Source organism: Xenopus laevis, chromosome 7S (genome assembly GCF_017654675.1).
Source record: "Xenopus laevis strain J_2021 chromosome 7S, Xenopus_laevis_v10.1, whole genome shotgun sequence".
Classification (NCBI taxonomy): Eukaryota; Metazoa; Chordata; class Amphibia; order Anura; family Pipidae; genus Xenopus; species Xenopus laevis.
Window position 1 is genome coordinate 86,214,587 of NC_054384.1, and position 16,995 is coordinate 86,231,581.

A 16,995-nucleotide genomic window follows, 5' to 3' on the forward strand; every position below is an offset into this window, starting at 1 on the left:
ACTCAAACCAAAATCAAAAAGTACTCCTTCTCAAACATGCCGAGGTCATGTAGAAGTCAATGGCAGATGCCCCTTTTACTACTGAAAGATATCATGATCCTGGCTGGGTTACGTATGATAATCCAAAAAAAATTCTAAAAAATCCTAGGCTAATTTTTTCACAATTTTATGGAGATTTTATAGTCTTTTCCTGCACCACATTTTTCCAAATGATTTTATTGATATAAGGTAAAATTGTGGATGGAAGTTTGGTCGAAGTTGTTTTAAAATCATGAGAAAAAAATTGGATATAGTAAATAACTCCCTTAACAGAGAAGGAAAGGTACCGAAGCAGTTTATTGTCAATAGATTAGCCACAATAGTGCAAGCTATAACACTATTTATTCCGCAGAATACTTTACCATACCTATGTAAACAGCTCTAGAAGCTATCTCTGTTTGTTTAGGATAGCAGCTGCCATATTTACTTGGTGTGGCATCACATCCGACCTGAGTTTCTCTGCTCACGCATAGCTCTGGGCTCAGATTACAGCAGGGAGGGGAGGAGGGAGGGGGAGGTGCTAACTGAGCATGCTCAAGCGCTAGCCCTGGAGGTTTAAGCTGAAAACAGGAAGTCTGATACAGAAGCCCATGAGTACACAATAGAAGGAAAGAAATGCAGTGTTTCTTTTGACAGAGGACTCAGAGCAGCATTACTTTGAGGGTTTACTGGTGTATTTATATAGACCTTTCTGATAAAGCTTACTTAATTTTAGCCTTTCTTTCTCCTTTAAATATTCCACTTTAAACAAGTAATGCCAGGCAATAGTCACTTCAATGGAGGGGGAGCAGCTGGATTTTATAATAGTTCATTGACATAAAATAAGACATGTCTTCAAGATAATCGCGGTGCGCAATTAAGGACCTCATTCTCAGTGAAGGCATATATTCAAAGATACTTTACGACTTGTCCATGCTACAATTTACAGGCATTGTTGAGTCTCTCCTTTGCTTTTGAATCTGAGCTGAATGCTGAGGATCAATTACAAACTCAATGAACAGCTATGGCCCATGTGGCCCACCTTAAAGTCGCTGACTAACTCAGAGTTAGAAAGGTGAAAAGCAGGAATTTTTGTTCTGTTCTGTTATATTAGACATCCAGTCACTCCATCCTTTATAGATTACAGTTTTGGTTAACTTGCTATATTAGAAACATGTTTTATTTTGCACATACAATCTATTTACACAGTTGTTTTTTTACATTGAAAAACATAAAAGAAAGAAATACTTACAAAAGTTTTACAATCCCCCATTCTCACATGGTTTTACTCCATTTTCTCTTCCCTCTAAATCTGTAGTGCCCACATAGCCAAATCAATAACTAGTTCATAACAACTTAACAATAACCAGTTAAGACACTTTTTAAAAAAGAATTTGAAATTTTTAAAACGGCCACTTTCCCTTATTGCTGAATAAAAAATAGAATAGTATTTTCTGAAAACTACTCCGACCAAATCCACACAGGTTTTTCCTCTTATTTACCAATACTTTTTCCAGAGAATTTGCTGTGTGGGAAAAAATCTTGAAAATTGTACAATTTTTTCAGATTTTCCTACCAAAAGCCAGATTTTTCCGTATTTTTGCCTGAAAACTAAAACATTTTTAGATTATTGCACGAAACCCATCTTGGATCAGGATATCTTCGGGACTTCTCCCATTGACTTCTACATGAACTTGGCAGGTCTGAGTTGGAGTACTTTTTTATTTGGATTTTTAACACCCTTTGGGTTTAATAAATTCCGAAAAAGTCTAGTTTTTTTTCCACTAAAAATTCAGATTTTAAAGTAAAAATTTTTTTAAAATTTTTGCGTTTTTGGCATTCAGACTTTAATAAATAACCCCCTTAACTTCTAGAAATATCCCTCAGCTGGAAACAAGTCTTAATAGGAAATTATATTTTCTTTATAGTGCAGATAAATAGAAATACGTTCCATTGCATTAAAAGCTACCTTGTGCTAGAGGCCTTAATAATTGTTAATTTTAGTTTTTAAACTAAATGTGATGTTGTCAATTAGCCATTTGTCTTTCTGGCAATTACAATTAGGAATTCGTTTTACCTAATCAGGTCCCTAATGTGTAAAATAGATATGCAATGCTATTTTGGAATACTTCCATTCATTTACATTAATATGGTAAATGTATCACTTCGGTTTAAAGTGATCTGTGCTAGAATATGTTTATCAGGAATAAATTTAAACAGAGAAGGGATGCCACTATGTGTTAGCACTGTATGGCAGAATAAGAGCAGCAGTCAATAATTTACAATACAGACTTTCAGGACAAAGGCTTCTTCTGCTATATACTATCTATGTCCTTCTTATAGTCAGGAATCAGTAGCAGTAAGAAGAATCAAGTGTATGGGGCAAATTCACTAACTTCCGAAAATTCGCTACACATCGAAACGTTGTCGTGGCATAGAATCAACAGGACAAAGCTAATGCACTAAAATCCAAGTTGCGTCCAGGGCGACGAACGCTGGCGAAGTTGCGCTAGCATTACTGCAACAATTGAAGCGAAGTTGCGCTAGCATTGCCTAATTTGCATACGGAGGAAAGTTAAAGTTCAATGAACATATCTGTAGCAGAAAATACATTACACTACACAAGCCCGGGAAACCTTAATAAGATAAAATAAAGTTGTTATATTGCCCTACACATGAGCCCAGTGTATAGTTTATGTGCCATATGTTAGGAAATGTAGTGAATTTGCATAGTTACGTCCATTCGCCAGAGCGCAAATTCGGCAGGCGTTAGTTAGGGAGCAATGTACCGCTAGAGTCTATCTCCTTCGCTAGCGAAATTACACCAGCGACCGTTAGTAAATCGGCGAAGTACCGAAATGATGCCACACTGGCGAATTTCCACCTGCGTTAGTCACTTCACCCTTTAGTAAATTTGCCCATATGAATTTAATTACAGGACGGACCGCATAATGACAATCCATATGCAACAAATCATTTGTATAAGGTGGTATTTATGCGTTTTATAATATTCAGGCAGGGGTGCAACTATAGAGGAAGTAGACCCTGCAGCTGCAGGGGGGGGGCAAGAGGTGTAGGGGCCCCACAATGTCCTTATTCATATACAGTTTTAATAAATATTGGTAAACAAGTGAACCTCTAAACATTATGGGGGCCTGAAAAATAATTTGCTGTGGGGCCCAGTTAGTCCACTGCATTCAGGAAAAATAAATTGATACCAACATTTTGCACACGTCTTGCTAAGTAAGCTATCCTACTCTAGGAGACCACTCTGCTTTTTGCATTGAGACCAAGGAGTCTAACACGTACCTAGCGTAGGTCATGGATTAAGTCTAGAGCTAGGAAAACTTTTAGCCATAAGGACACTTTCTGTAGACCACTATTCTCCCCAATTTGGCAAATAATTGCCTGCCCCATTTCAAACACAGATAAAATGAACAGAGGCTCAAGACCCCAGCAGAGGGCCTCTGCCTCCTCCCCAACAACAGTTGTGCCTACAGGTAAAAGTTCCTGCCCCGCCAGTGCAGCCACATTAGCATCATCGTTCCATGACTCTGGCCGATCAATATGTGCAGTGGAATCCAGAACCAGATCAGCTTTCACGCAAGTGCTCCTGCTCGGCAGGAACTGCCAGGATACCAGAAACTGAATGTTCCGTAGTCAAAGATGGCAGCTGCCAACACTGCTGTGCAGTTACAGAGCCAGTATGGGGGACACCCAGAATTTTACCTGCAGGCACCAATGTGGTTGGGGAGGGGGCCCCAGAGGTCCTCTGCAGAAGGCTATCAGGCAGGGACCAGTGTAATGATGCTAAATGTGGACAACAAATAAAATGTTGTATTCAGGTTTGCCTTTCCATTTTTGCTTTCCATTGAATCATTCCTAAGCACAATTAACCAGGTTTTTAATGTTAGCTTGTTGCAAAAATGGAACTTGTTAAGTTTGAATCTACAGATTTGACATTGCATTCAGGCATTTATATAACATAACAAAAACTGGTATTCTGTCTATCTTACCTCTTTTTTTCTTCTTTTAGTTTTCGATAGTTTGCCTTCCTTGGATTTTTTGGATTTCTTTCTCTTAGGGGGGAGTTCTTCAGAAAAAAAGTCTATTGCTTCCATACCTCCAGCTTCCTCTTCTGTAAAATATTAAGAACAGATTAAGGCCTAATTTTCCTAATTTTGTACATGCACAACTGGAAGTTAACAACACTTGTCTACAGTACTACAAGCATAAAAGAGCTGATCATATTCTGATTTTCATCATGTTTTTGGGTGCAGAATTCAAAGACACACACATAAATGTGGTGAACACTATTTTCTCATTGCATTTCTTGTTCTACGCTTAGAATATTCTTTCCTTAATTAAGCATAAAAGAATATGCAACATCATTTACATCTATTGACACTGGGAACAAGATTGTTTTGTAAGAATCTGGGTATTGCTATTCAATTCTCCTCGGCTTATCATCATTAATCCAATGGGGCAGCTGAGAGGGTAAACCAAGCGCTGGAACAGTTCCTGGGAAGTCACGTATCCCTCTGTCAGGATGATTGGTCTTATCTACTTCCCTGGGCGGAATTCGCTCATAACAACGCTTGTCACGCATCCACTGGCAGTAGGGCCAGGCTGTCAGGACGCCTTAGGCACCAGGTCAACTACCCCGGCCACCACCACCCCCCTGTGTGTGTATATACGCTCGCGAGTGTAATGAAGGGGGCAGAGGAGTGATAGAGGGGAGGGGAGGAGAGAGGAGGAAGGCGAGAGCAGCAGGGGAGCGAACCACCGGGACTAAGGGTAGGCAGAAGTCTTTTGAACAGGTTCCTACCCAGCACTCCCACATCTTTGTGCCCTAGGCAGGTGCCTCTTCTGCCTGCCCCTAGTTCCGCCCCTGACTAGCAAGTCACCATTCCTGACAGTTTCTGGGCAACATCCTCAGGCCTTCTCTCAAGACTTTCTCTTGTCGGATGTTCCAGCTGCTGATGATCATGTGGCCCACATGTCCGCCATTTGGTCTGCCACTAAAGCAAATTTGGAAAAAAGTGCTTTGTCCAACAAAAACTATGCCGATCGAAGATGGAAATCTTCCCCTCAGTATAAAGTAGGGTACAAAGTGTGGCTTTTTAAAAATTCTTTCCCCTAAATTGGGTCCAAAGTTTGTTAGTCCTTTTCCCTTTGTGGGGATTGTTAATCCTGTGGCTGTCAGACTTCAACACCCCCTGAGATGCGAATACCAAATGTTTCCATGTGTCTCTGGTGAAACTGGTAATCATTAATCTTTTTTCGTCTGAACAATCTCCTACTTCTGTCAGTGTGAATGGTCAACAGGAATATGAATTGGAAAAGATTTTGGACTCAAGATTTTCCAGAGGATTACTACAGTTCCTGGGTAAAACAATCTGATGTCCATGCTCCTCGTTTGGTGTGGGAATTCTACAGTTTCCTCATTTTTTAATGCACAGAAGAGGATATTGAGGTCATGGGTCCAGTGCCCGATTACAGACATGCTCACTAGTGTTCCTGGGTGCTCCATAATTCCTATATTATTGATTGCTGAACTTCTGACTCATTGCCTTGTTCCTGACAACGATTCTGTGCTGCCTGCCTTTGCACTCTTGCCTGAATCCTGACTACACTTATTCGTGACCCTTTGGCTACTGGACTTTCTACCTAGTGCTTCCTCCTTGGTCCGGACTTCTCCGCAATCGGAGCCGCAAGGCCCATGACACTACTACATCATCCAATAGAAGACATACAATGTCTTCTATTCCCTTTTAACTAAACATAACATCCTAAGTACTTATTATTTCCAAGAGAAAGAGTAGATATAACAGCCCTAAATAAGCACATACATGAAACCCATGTGGTACTTTTCTTTTGCTCCAACTAATACTATACAGCACTTCCATGTTGTACACTATCTAGGACTAGACTATACTTTGTGTTTGTGTGTGGCTTACAAAAATATTTCTCATTTAACTATAGTTTCCCTTAAAGGAAGCATATGACATATTACATACATTTCCCTTTAAAACACAATTACCCCATCTATAGTGTAAAGGAAACTCTGACAAAGAAACAGACCACTTCGGTTTTACTAAAAGTGAATAAAATTAAACGCCATCATGATTTATTTATTTACAATACTTTTATAACAACTAGGGGTCTTGGATTGAATTATCAAACTTACAGAATGAAACTGTAGGCTAAGAGGGCCCTAAATACTAACAGTCACATTATTCCGACTCTATGTAATACTGCCCTGAGATGTCCCAGAACACCAAGTAAATGAGTTCCTCATTTTACTGACCAATACTAACTGTGTATAGTGTACTTTTCTATATGTTGAGAAAACGCTGCATTGATACACCATCGTATTTTCCCCATTAATAAGAATACTCAGCAAAACACCCCATTCCTACTGGCCTGTGCTAAGCTTTACCGCTGTTCAATGCATTTGGGGACAATTAATTTCCTGTTGCTGCCACTTAAAAGGCCAAACCCAACCCTTACTGTCATCGACCATTTTATGAAGTGTCAAGTGCCTTGTGGCTCAGATCAACACTCATTAATTCTGGCACAGCACGTCTAATTGGTGACATATTTATCACTTATAAACAGTATACACCTCAATGATTAGAAGGGGAAAATAATTACACAGTCCCACTGCAATTACCAACTTCGCACCTTATTACAACAATCCAAACAGCTTTGACAAAGATTTCTTGGGATTTCTTGCTGTTTCACATGTCCTTTTAAAATGTGTTGCGCCAGGGTATTGAAATTCAGTTGTTAACTTTCTAATCACTGATGTAATATCAAACGGTAAAGCTATTTTCCTCATTCTATTCCACAAAACAAATACAATACTGTCTTGCAAAAAAAACAAGTGATTTAACTCAAGGGATGAAAACATAATTTAGTATCTTTATAGGTCCCTGGAAAGGCTCCAGTCCCTAAAGTACAAAAAAAGCTTATTTCAGTAGGAGAGGTGCCAAAACATTAGACACCCCCCAGTGCTGGTGCAATTTACTCTCTGCACTAGAAGAGCTAAAATTGCAATATAAAGATCGTCATTTTGGCTCTTTGATTTACCATGAGCTGCTTTTTGCCACCCCTGGTAACATGCAGGCTGCTGTTGCCTGAGGCACCACCCAGAGAAACAGACTTTACGGGGCAGATGTATTAAGGGTCGAATATCGAGGGTTAATTAACCCTCGATATTCGACTGCCGAATTAAAATCCTTCGACTGCGAATATCGAAGTCGAAGGATTTTGTGTAATTCGTTCGATCGAACAATCGAAGGAATAATCGATTCGAAGAATTTTAATCCATCGATCGAAGGATTATGCTTCGTTCAGAAAAAACTTGGAAAGCCTATGGGGACCTTCCCCATAGGCTAACATTGACTTCGGTAGCTTTTAGGTGGCGAACTAGGGGGTCGAAGTTTTTTCTTAAAGAGACAGTACTTCGACTATCGAATGGTCGAATAGTCAAACGTTTTTTAGTTCGAATCGTTCGATTCAAAGTCGTAGTCGAAGGTCGAAGTAGCCCATTCAATGGTCGAAGTAGCCAAAAAAACACTTCGAAATTCTACGTTTTTTTTCCTCTATTCCTTCACTCGAACTTAGTGAATGGGCCCCTACATGTCCTTTAATAAAGATATTAATAGAGAAATATAACATAACTTAAAAATCCCCACTATTTTCACACTTTCACACAGTATAACTGTTGACTGGTCCCTATCCTACAGTGCAGTGGAAAAATGCTGCCGGCTTCCTGCACTGTAGTTATGTGTGGGTTGACAAAAACCTCCTGACTGTAACCCAACCCTTCAGCACCCAATCAGGGTAGGTGCTTCCTACTCCACTGAGGGCAGTGAGGTTGTGGAATGCTATGTGATGTGATTATATAAGCATAATATTCAAGGCTATGGTGTTCTAAAGATCTGCAGTTAGTTTAATATATGAATATTGATAAATGCGATACAAGTGGGGTTTATTTGCACTTTCGTCTTTTTTCAAGCCAAATTAACTAAGTAACTATGTATGTAATTTAAATTCATTCTAGCCTTCTATAACACACTGTAGTAATCATTCTAGACATTGTGTCCCATACGCTCCAAGTAGTCTATTGCATAAATTGTACCCATTCTATCCAATACAATGGGACATAGTTACCGTTATATCCCATATAATGGAATAATTTTAAAGCACACAGCTTAACCAAATATGCCATATATTGCAATCATTCTATAGCACAAAATATAACCATTCTATCCCACTAATCATTCTACAGCATACATTATAACCATTATTTTTCACACACTAACAAAAATATTCTGTATCACAATACTGCAACCATACTATTCCAAACACTGCAATCACACTTGCACACTCTTTCTTCCACATTCAAATCCTTTGATAGCACACACTGTAACTATAGTACCTAATATAGTGTATGGCACTAACTGAAATGCTATTCCATGCAGTCTAAGTATTATATCCCAAGCACTGTGATCAGTTTATGACACATACTCTAACCCAGGGATCCCCAAGCTTTTGAACCCGTGAGCATCATTCAGAAGTAAAAGGAGTTGGGGAGCAACACAAGCAAAAAAATTGTTCTTGGGTGCCAAATAAGTGCTGTGATTGGCCACTTGGTAGCCCCCTATGTGGATTGTCATCTACATTGAGGCTCTGTTTGGCAGTACACCTGATTTTTATGAAACCAAAACTTGCCTCCAAGCCTGGAATTCAAAAATAATCATCTGCTTTGAGGCCACTGGGAGCAACATCCAAGGGGTTGGAGAGCAACATGTTGCTCACGAGCTACTGGTTGGGGACCATTGCTCTAACCATACTACCCACATGTTATCATGTAATCTATAATGCACACTTTTTTAATCATTCTATAGTGAATAATCCAATTATTCATTCATTCAAAAGCACATGTTGCTAACATCATCCCTGGTACACTCTAATTATTGTATAGTGCACACTGTATCCAATCTTTCCCATACAGTAAATCATTATACCACATACAAACTCTTTAACCATTCTGACATTTTATAGAATTCCCCAGGCTCTAGATAACAGGTCCTGTACCTGTGCAAACAAGCATTGTACACATGGCCAGCATGGAAACCTACTATTTTGTTGAGGTCCAAGGAGGGCACATGTTTTAGATCTGTGGTTAAGAGCTTATTCCTGAAAGTTGCTGGTCTTCTATACAAGAGTAACAGGAGCTATTGAATCTCAATAATACCAATTGTATATGAGATACCAAATATACATAATATTTTTGAAATATTCCAATATTATATGGAATAAGGGCCTATTATTTTTCAAGTCCCAGTGGAGGGACCTGAATCAAACAAAACTCTTTCTTTCTTATTAAAGGGATCCTGTCATCGGAAAACAACGCATCAGTTAATAGTGCTACTCCAGCAGAATTCTGCACTGAAATCCATTTCTCAAAAGAGCAAACAGATTGTTTTATATTCAATTTTGAAATCTGACATGGGGCTAGACATTTTGTCAATTTCCCAGCTGCCCCTGGTCATGTGACTTGTGCCTGCACTTTAGGAGAGAAATGTTTTCTGGCAGGCAGCTGTTTTTCCTTCTCAATGTAACTGAATGTGCCTCAGTGTGACATGGGTTTTTACTATTGAGTGTTGTTCTTAGATCTACCAGGCAGCTGTTATCTTTTGTTAGGGAGCTGTTATCTGGTTACCTTCCCATTGTTCTTTTGTTTAGCTGCTGGGGGGGGGGGGAAAGGGAGGGGGTGATATCACTCCAACTTGCAGTACAGCAGTAAAGAGTGATTGTTTATCAGAGCACGAGTCACATGACTTGGGGCAACTGGGAAATTGACAATATGTCTAGCCCCATGTCAGATTTCAAAATTGAATATAAAAAAATCTGTTTGCTCTTTTGAGAAATGGATTTCAGCGCAAAATTCTGCTGGAGCACCACTATTAACTGATTCATTTTGAAAAAATTTTTTTTTCCCATGACAGTATCCCTTTAATGAAATGATCCTTAGGTTTTCCACCATCAACAAAATGTTGCATCTCCTTAAGTCTAGTACAACAATATTATATTACACTTACAAATACATTCAACATGTTAAAATTGACTTAGTGGGACTGAACACTTGCTTTGTTTAGCGTGGTACCTACTATATATGGTGATGACTTACTGTGGCTTGTTACCTTTCAAAAAAGGTGTGCATATTAGATGCTGACCATTCTTTAATAACTTGAATGACCTGATGAAGGAATTGAATGATGTAGTGCCCATTTTGCAATAAACAAAATTTTTAGAAGCAATTGTGTATATTATCTCCAAATTTAAGAAACTAAATACCCATCTGTTTTTACTGCCCTCCTTCTTTCACTGTAAATCACACCTACCCCTACATTTTTTTCCAAGCAGTAACTCCCTCAATATATTTCCACCCCTGGCCCAAGTTTGTATTACATAACACATTCTGTACATTGCTGTATTTGGGCATCAATAATTCTAAACATAAATCAAATGGCCTAATAGAATTATAATAATTAATGTAACCCCTGCAGTGAAAAATGTGGCTATTACAAGTCAACTCAGCATTCTATATTGTTAGAAATGCACTCAGCCTGTGGCCTTGTGTCTTTAAAATCACGCAACTGCTTGGTTACATGTAATATCCTTATTATACCTAGTAGGGATTACTTTATTATTATATAGTGAATAAAGTACCCCCTTTTGTAAATATAAGGATATTATAAGTCACTGAGGAGTTCCATCGGCCTCGTGCTTTTATACAGGTCATGGAACTCCGAGTTTACTTCTAATATCCTCATATTTTGCAACTGGGGGTACTTTATTTATTATAATACACAAGTTTTAGGAGTCATGTGACATAAATGACATCACAACTCACCGTTTATAACTGATGACATCAGTAGTCACAGTTTATAAGGATATCATTTACAGGATATTCATGGCTTTTGTGTATTATATCTTGTATTACATCCAAGCCTATGCCAGGGAGAGTGAATGTATGGACAATCAGTATTAAAGCGCAATGCACAGCTGGATTCCTAGCAAGCTAATAGACACCTTCTATTGAATACTGCCCTAATATTAGGACACCTAAACTGCGTATCTTGTCGGCGCTATATAAATAAATGATGATGATGACACCTATGGAGGTCATAAAAGTATTGTTAGAAATACATGTTCCTCCAGAAAATTAATATGCAGAGCTATTTGGGGAACCTCTTCATTTAATCATCATCATGCAAATTAAAGAACTTTGTATTGTTTTTATTTTTGGGTTATACTGAATTATTATTGGTTAATTGCTATGGCACTAGCAATTGCAATTCAAGCTATAAAGTTCCTGGTAAAAAAAAAAGTAGGGAAATGCTTTTTTCAGGGTAAATTAATATATGATACACATGATATGGGGAACAAAGGGAACAAACAATCTCCCCCCTCCCAGCACATGACATCACAATAGAATTGCTTTATACCAATAAAATTATAGAGGGGAGAGAGGCCACTGATGGAGGAATAATGTCAAACAATATAGGATGCAATTCTTGCAATACTTCTTCCTAGGAATTAATTATTTTTTAAAGGATATTTATACAACATTTCGTTTTCAGAAGCCAGGTGAACCTTTAGGTAGTAGATTGCAAGAAACCTATGATCACGTGTTTTTTCAAGGCAGCTAAGTCTCAAAGTATAGTCAGTGACAAATACTAAGCATAGATCAGTCATCAATTCAGGCTTCATACCTTTTATCTAATTCATCTAAATATGTTTTTTTGCTTTGACTAGTTGGATTAAATTATGACCCCTTTAACTCTATGAGAATTGTACCAGTCTGTTCACATGATGCCATCAGATGTCAGTGTATTAATCAAATTGATCGGCAGCACGTGCCAAGATCATCATGCATGGTCAATCCCAACCTACATCTGATGTGCATCACATTTTCATGCCATGATCTGGATCTGCTTTACAATCAAAGCTTCTCTTCTGAATCTAGATCAGGCTGAATTATATTAAAATCCAGATATGCAACTGTGCCATACAAGTGGAATCTTTTTCCCCCGCTCAGGCATAATCAGAAGCACGCAGTTGGATATAGTTTTTTAAGAGTGAATGGAGCTTGCATTCCTTGATGAAGTTCTCCCCTGGTATTTTCAAACAGGACTGGCATTAGCATAGGGACAGATCCCACTGCCGCCTGCCAGTATATTTTTTTATTCTCAGCACATGGGAGAACCTAGGCGTGTTTATGTCAGGCAATTAGAACCTCAACATTATAACGAGAAAGGCATAGAAAATGTAAAAAATAAATGAAAAAGACTACCTATGCTGGCTAAAAAGAAAGTACAGGTATGGGATCTGTTATCGGGAAACCCGTTATCTAGAATGTTCCAAATTAGGGAAAGGCCGTCTTTCCATTATAATCAAATAATCAAACTTTTTTTTAAATTATTTCCTTTTTCTCTGTAACAATAAAACAGTACCTTGTACTTGATCCAAACTAAGATAGAATTAATCCTTATTAGAAGCAAAACAATCCTATTAGGTTTATTTTATGTTTGCAAGATTTTTTAGTAGACAAAGTGATTCTGACACTAAAAAACTACTTTTTAAAATATGAATGTACATTAAAAGTTACCTATAGGTCATGCAGTTTTGTGCAGAGAGATTTGTTTTTGTAAGTAATTGTTAGTTGAAGTTTTGCCAACCTGACTGTCTCATCTCACCCTGTCAAAGTTTCTAATGCTAACGGACTCCTGCTGCACAAATATGGCAGCCCCTCATAGATGAACACAGGGAGTCAGATAGTTTATGAAAAAGCATTGGGCAAATACTTTATGGCAAAATTATAAGTAGCAAGCAAAGTCAATTTTATGGCACATGAAAAAAAAGATTTAATTTCTGGTGTCAGTATCTCTTTAAAGGAAATCTTTAGCCCCAAAATGAATACTTGAGCAACAGATAGTTTATATCAAATTAAGTGGCATATCAAAGAATCTTACCAAACTGGTATATATATATTTAAGTAAATATTGCCCTTTTACATCTCTTGCCTTGAACCACCATTTTGTGATATTCTGTGTGCTGCCTCAGAGATCACCTGACCAGAAATACTGCAGCTCTAACTGTAACAGGAAGAAGTGTGGAAGCAAACAGTGTCGGAGTGGGACAACAGGGGCCCACCCAAAAACCTTAGACCAGGGGCCCACTCTTAGTACTATTATTCTTCCTCTCCTCGCTTAACCTCTATTCTCCTAGTCTCTTTTCTTTACATACTACAATCTATTATTCCATCTATTTAGCCTCTTTGTTCACATAGAAATACGGAACGGCCATGAAATAAGCCAAATGTTTAGCAGCAGGAGGGCCCACTGACACCTGGGCCCACCGGGAGTTTTCCTGGTATCCTGGTGGGCCAGTCCGACACAGGAAGCAAAAGACAGAACTCTGTCTGTTAATTGGCTCATGTGACCTAACAAGTATGATTTATTTGGTATGTTTGTGTGCACCGTGAATCATACGATCCAAGGGGGCGGTCCTTATTTTTTAGAATGGCAGTTTTCTATTTAGGATTACCCAATGGCACATACTACTAAAAAAAAGTATATTATTATGAAAACGGTTTATATACATGAAGCAGGGTTTTATGCGATATATTTTTATAGAGACCTACATTGTTTGAGGGGTATAGTTTTCCTTAAAGGTGTGAAGATCCAAATTACGGAGAGACCCGTTACCAGGAAACCCCAGGTCCCGAGCATTCTGGATAATAGGTCCCATACCTGTATTTTCAATATGTTTTGGGAACAATGCCCTGTTGCTACCTGCCTGGGGCTTTGCTTTGATTTTGAACCATGATTTTGTATTATTATGAGGGTAAAGCAACTGGAGCTGAAAATAAAGAAAAATAAAAGAATATTAAAGCCATGTACCAGAGAGGTGACTTTGTTCTAGAGCTATATCTAGAGATATGTAGGAGTAAGAGAGAGTTTAGCAGGAGACAGAGTGAAGCAGGACTGGCAGGGGATGAGATGGCAGCAATATGTAGGGTAAATGTGACAGGCTGCAGCATCCCATGCCCAGTGCATAAATAATGTGCATACAGTCAAATAAAACAAAAGCTCGTCACAGCCATTTTCTCTCTGCCGCTGATCTATGCACACGATTAAGGCAGTGCCTCGCACAAGCCAAACAGAAAATTAAAGAAAAGGACACCGGTATATGTTGCTACCACACGCCTTCCTATTGGGTTTGGCGTGTAATAAGCGCTCCCTGGTGACTTGTCCCCGGAGGCCATGAATACTAACAGACAATCTTTGTCTTTGCTTCCTCGCCCTCCTGCACGGGATTGGAACAGGGCAAAACTTTAAAACCACAAATAAACAGAGATTTGCCGGTTTCGGTTCCCTCCCTTCACGTTTCCGGCCGCCCCAGTGTAAGAGGGTCTTTCTCCCCCCCCCCTCCCCGACTTGGACCCACCGGCCGGCGGCACCTTGTCCCCCCTGGCACAGAGATCTATGGAATCCTCCTCCATTCAACACTTGCCCCTCACTCGCTCATTATTCAGCCTACCTGACATCTCTTCATTCTCCATGTCTTCTATCGGGTCCTCTTCGATCCCCAGCGGACCCCGCATATCCCACCTCCTCCTTCTCCCCAGATCAATTTCAGTTTCTTTCGCAATCTGGATCCCAAAAAAGGCTTCAGAGATTAACCCATAGGGGTGCAGAGGTGTTCCAGCCGCCACTGTCTACGCTGACTGGAGGTACAAAAGGGTGAGGTTTATTTTTAAGAAAGATGGCTGCCTTTCTTTTGTTTTGTTTTTTTAAAGAAAAGAAATTATCCCCCCTTGTCTCTCTCTCTGCCTGAATCCCTCAGCCTGAAAATAAAAGAGAGAGAGAGAGAAGGAGAGAGAAAGAGAGAGACAAAAATGGAATACACATGCCCAGATTGTGACGTCCAGTCTGGTTACCGTGGCAACTACATCCCATAATTTTGGCACAACTAGTTAGTTGTGATGCCAGAGGAAGACCAAGTCCTAGGTACTAGTTAAGGAAGAGTTTGAGGAAAAGGTGGCAGGTACAAGGGGGACAAGCTTCTGACTGAGGACAAATGCTAAAATTAAGCAGAAAATAATAAGCAGATTTATTTAGCCTTCTGCTGCTGCCATAGGGGAATGAACTTGGGGCAATTCTTGTGCTGCTGCAGGCTGCAAGGTTCGATGGAAACTGAATAAATGAATGGCCTTGCCTCACTATACACACAAGCAATGCTGCAGCTCAGATTTCTCGAGTTCAGGGAAAGTTGGAAAGTGCTGAGCAAAAGATTTCATTCCTCGTACAAGATTCCAACTGCCTTGTAAAATTTCCCTCTTTTTTTTTTTCTTCTGAGGGTGATGGCTGCCTGCTTGCATGGGTATGTCGCTCCGTACAGAGGCTCCGCGCTTAGAATGAATCAATAGGGGGGTTTTAACCTTAGGGCAGAGGCACACGCTCAGATTCAGGGAGATTTATGGCATGCTCAAATTCTGCGACAAATCTCCTCTTCTTCCGGGCGACTAATCTCCCAGAAATCCCTCCTGCCGGCTAGAATTTAAATCGGCGGCGGGATGGCACTCGGAGTGATTTTTTTCCAGAAGTCGCCCGAAGTTTCCTCGTGAGGCAACTTCGGGAGACTTCAGAAAACGAAGCGCACCGATTGCCATCCTGCTGGTGATTTACATTCTAGCCGGCGGGAGGCAGTTTGGGGAGATTAGTCGCCCCGAGGAAGAGGAAATTTGTCGCTGGGCGACTAATCTCCCTGAATCTGAGAGTGTCTCTGCCCTAACAAACTTTTATAGTGTGGCACAGACAGCTGAATTTTAAAATCATTTGCAACTGGTTTTACATTTTTTTTGTGGTTTTTGAATAACAGTATTTAGAATTTTTGGTCTGTAGGTCTAGGAATTTAAACAATTTCTGCTTGCTTGGGATTATTTTGCCTTTGGGATTATTTACCCTAGCAATCAGAGAGCAGGGTCATATATTTATTCAAGTACCTGTGGGCATGTGCTTAGGATAGCAGCTTCAGAGTAGGCCCTTGGGTGGCCATTCAAAATAAAAATAAAAACAAATTCCCCTCCCTCAACCTCTCAAACCAGTTGCAAATTCCTCAAACCTGCCACCATCCTCTACCCCCCATGCAATCATGTGCCATCCTTGCAGCTAAATTCAGGGGTAGGGCATCTGAAGTTCCCAGTGGGGAGTGTGCCTGGGTTAGCGGGGCCCATCAGGTTTTTTCCTGATGTCCTGCAAGCCCCTGCACTCAATCTACCCCCAGCCCCTATTGATGCGATGATAGGGGAAGGAATGTGATGAGCAAGAGACTTGTAGCCACCTACAAAAGCAACCCCCCCCCCCACACACACACTTCACCATAATGCGGTACAGCCAGTATTCAAACTAGGATGGGTTGGCAGGCAGAAGGGATTGGCCCCTAGACTTCTGGCTTCCCCTAATTCCAGACCTGAGCCCAGAATTGGCAGTTGCTTCTAAATATGGCACAGATGAGGGGGAGTTGTGTACATCTATTTAATTTAATTGGAGTATATGTAGTCTATACTAAGGGGCAGATTTATCATGGGTCAAAGTGAAAATTCTAATTTTCAAGGTTTTTTTATGGCCAAAACTGTCAAATTCGACTAGGGAATTGCTGAATTGCTGTTTTAGCCAATGGAAGACATCCTGGGGTCGTTTTTAAAGTTGTTTGCAGCCTTCCCGGCATTGGAGTTTTTTTGGTTAATAAATTGCAATTGGACAAATTTCAAGTTCATGGGAGTTTAGGTGAGTTTTAAGTAACTCCCAAGAACTCGAAATCCGACCCTTGATAAATCTGCCCCTAAAAATATGATAACTGGATTAGGGGAATCTTCTTAATCCAGTACTGAAT

At 39.8% G+C, this 16,995-nt stretch overlaps 1 protein-coding gene across 7 annotated transcripts in view; it reads right to left on the reverse strand.

Moving 5' to 3' along the window:
• Window positions 1-15,002, reverse strand: part of chd5.S (chromodomain helicase DNA binding protein 5 S homeolog) — a 133,582-nt gene extending 118,580 nt beyond the window's left edge. For 3 of the 7 annotated variants that reach the window (XM_041571479.1, XM_018227959.2, XM_041571478.1), the window contains exons 1-2: window positions 14,641-15,000; window positions 4,035-4,156 (exon numbers count right to left, since the gene is read on the reverse strand). In XM_041571479.1, the coding sequence (XP_041427413.1) occupies window positions 4,035-4,156; window positions 14,641-14,704 (186 nt within the window). In that variant the 5' untranslated portion in view covers window positions 14,705-15,000. Of the gene's footprint in view, window positions 1-4,034; window positions 4,157-14,375; window positions 14,446-14,640 lie in introns of those variants that run through there. The other 4 variants (XM_018227958.2, XM_041571480.1, XM_041571481.1 and 1 more) reach the window with 3 other exon arrangements.
• Window positions 15,003-16,995: the final 1,993 nt, after the last annotated feature.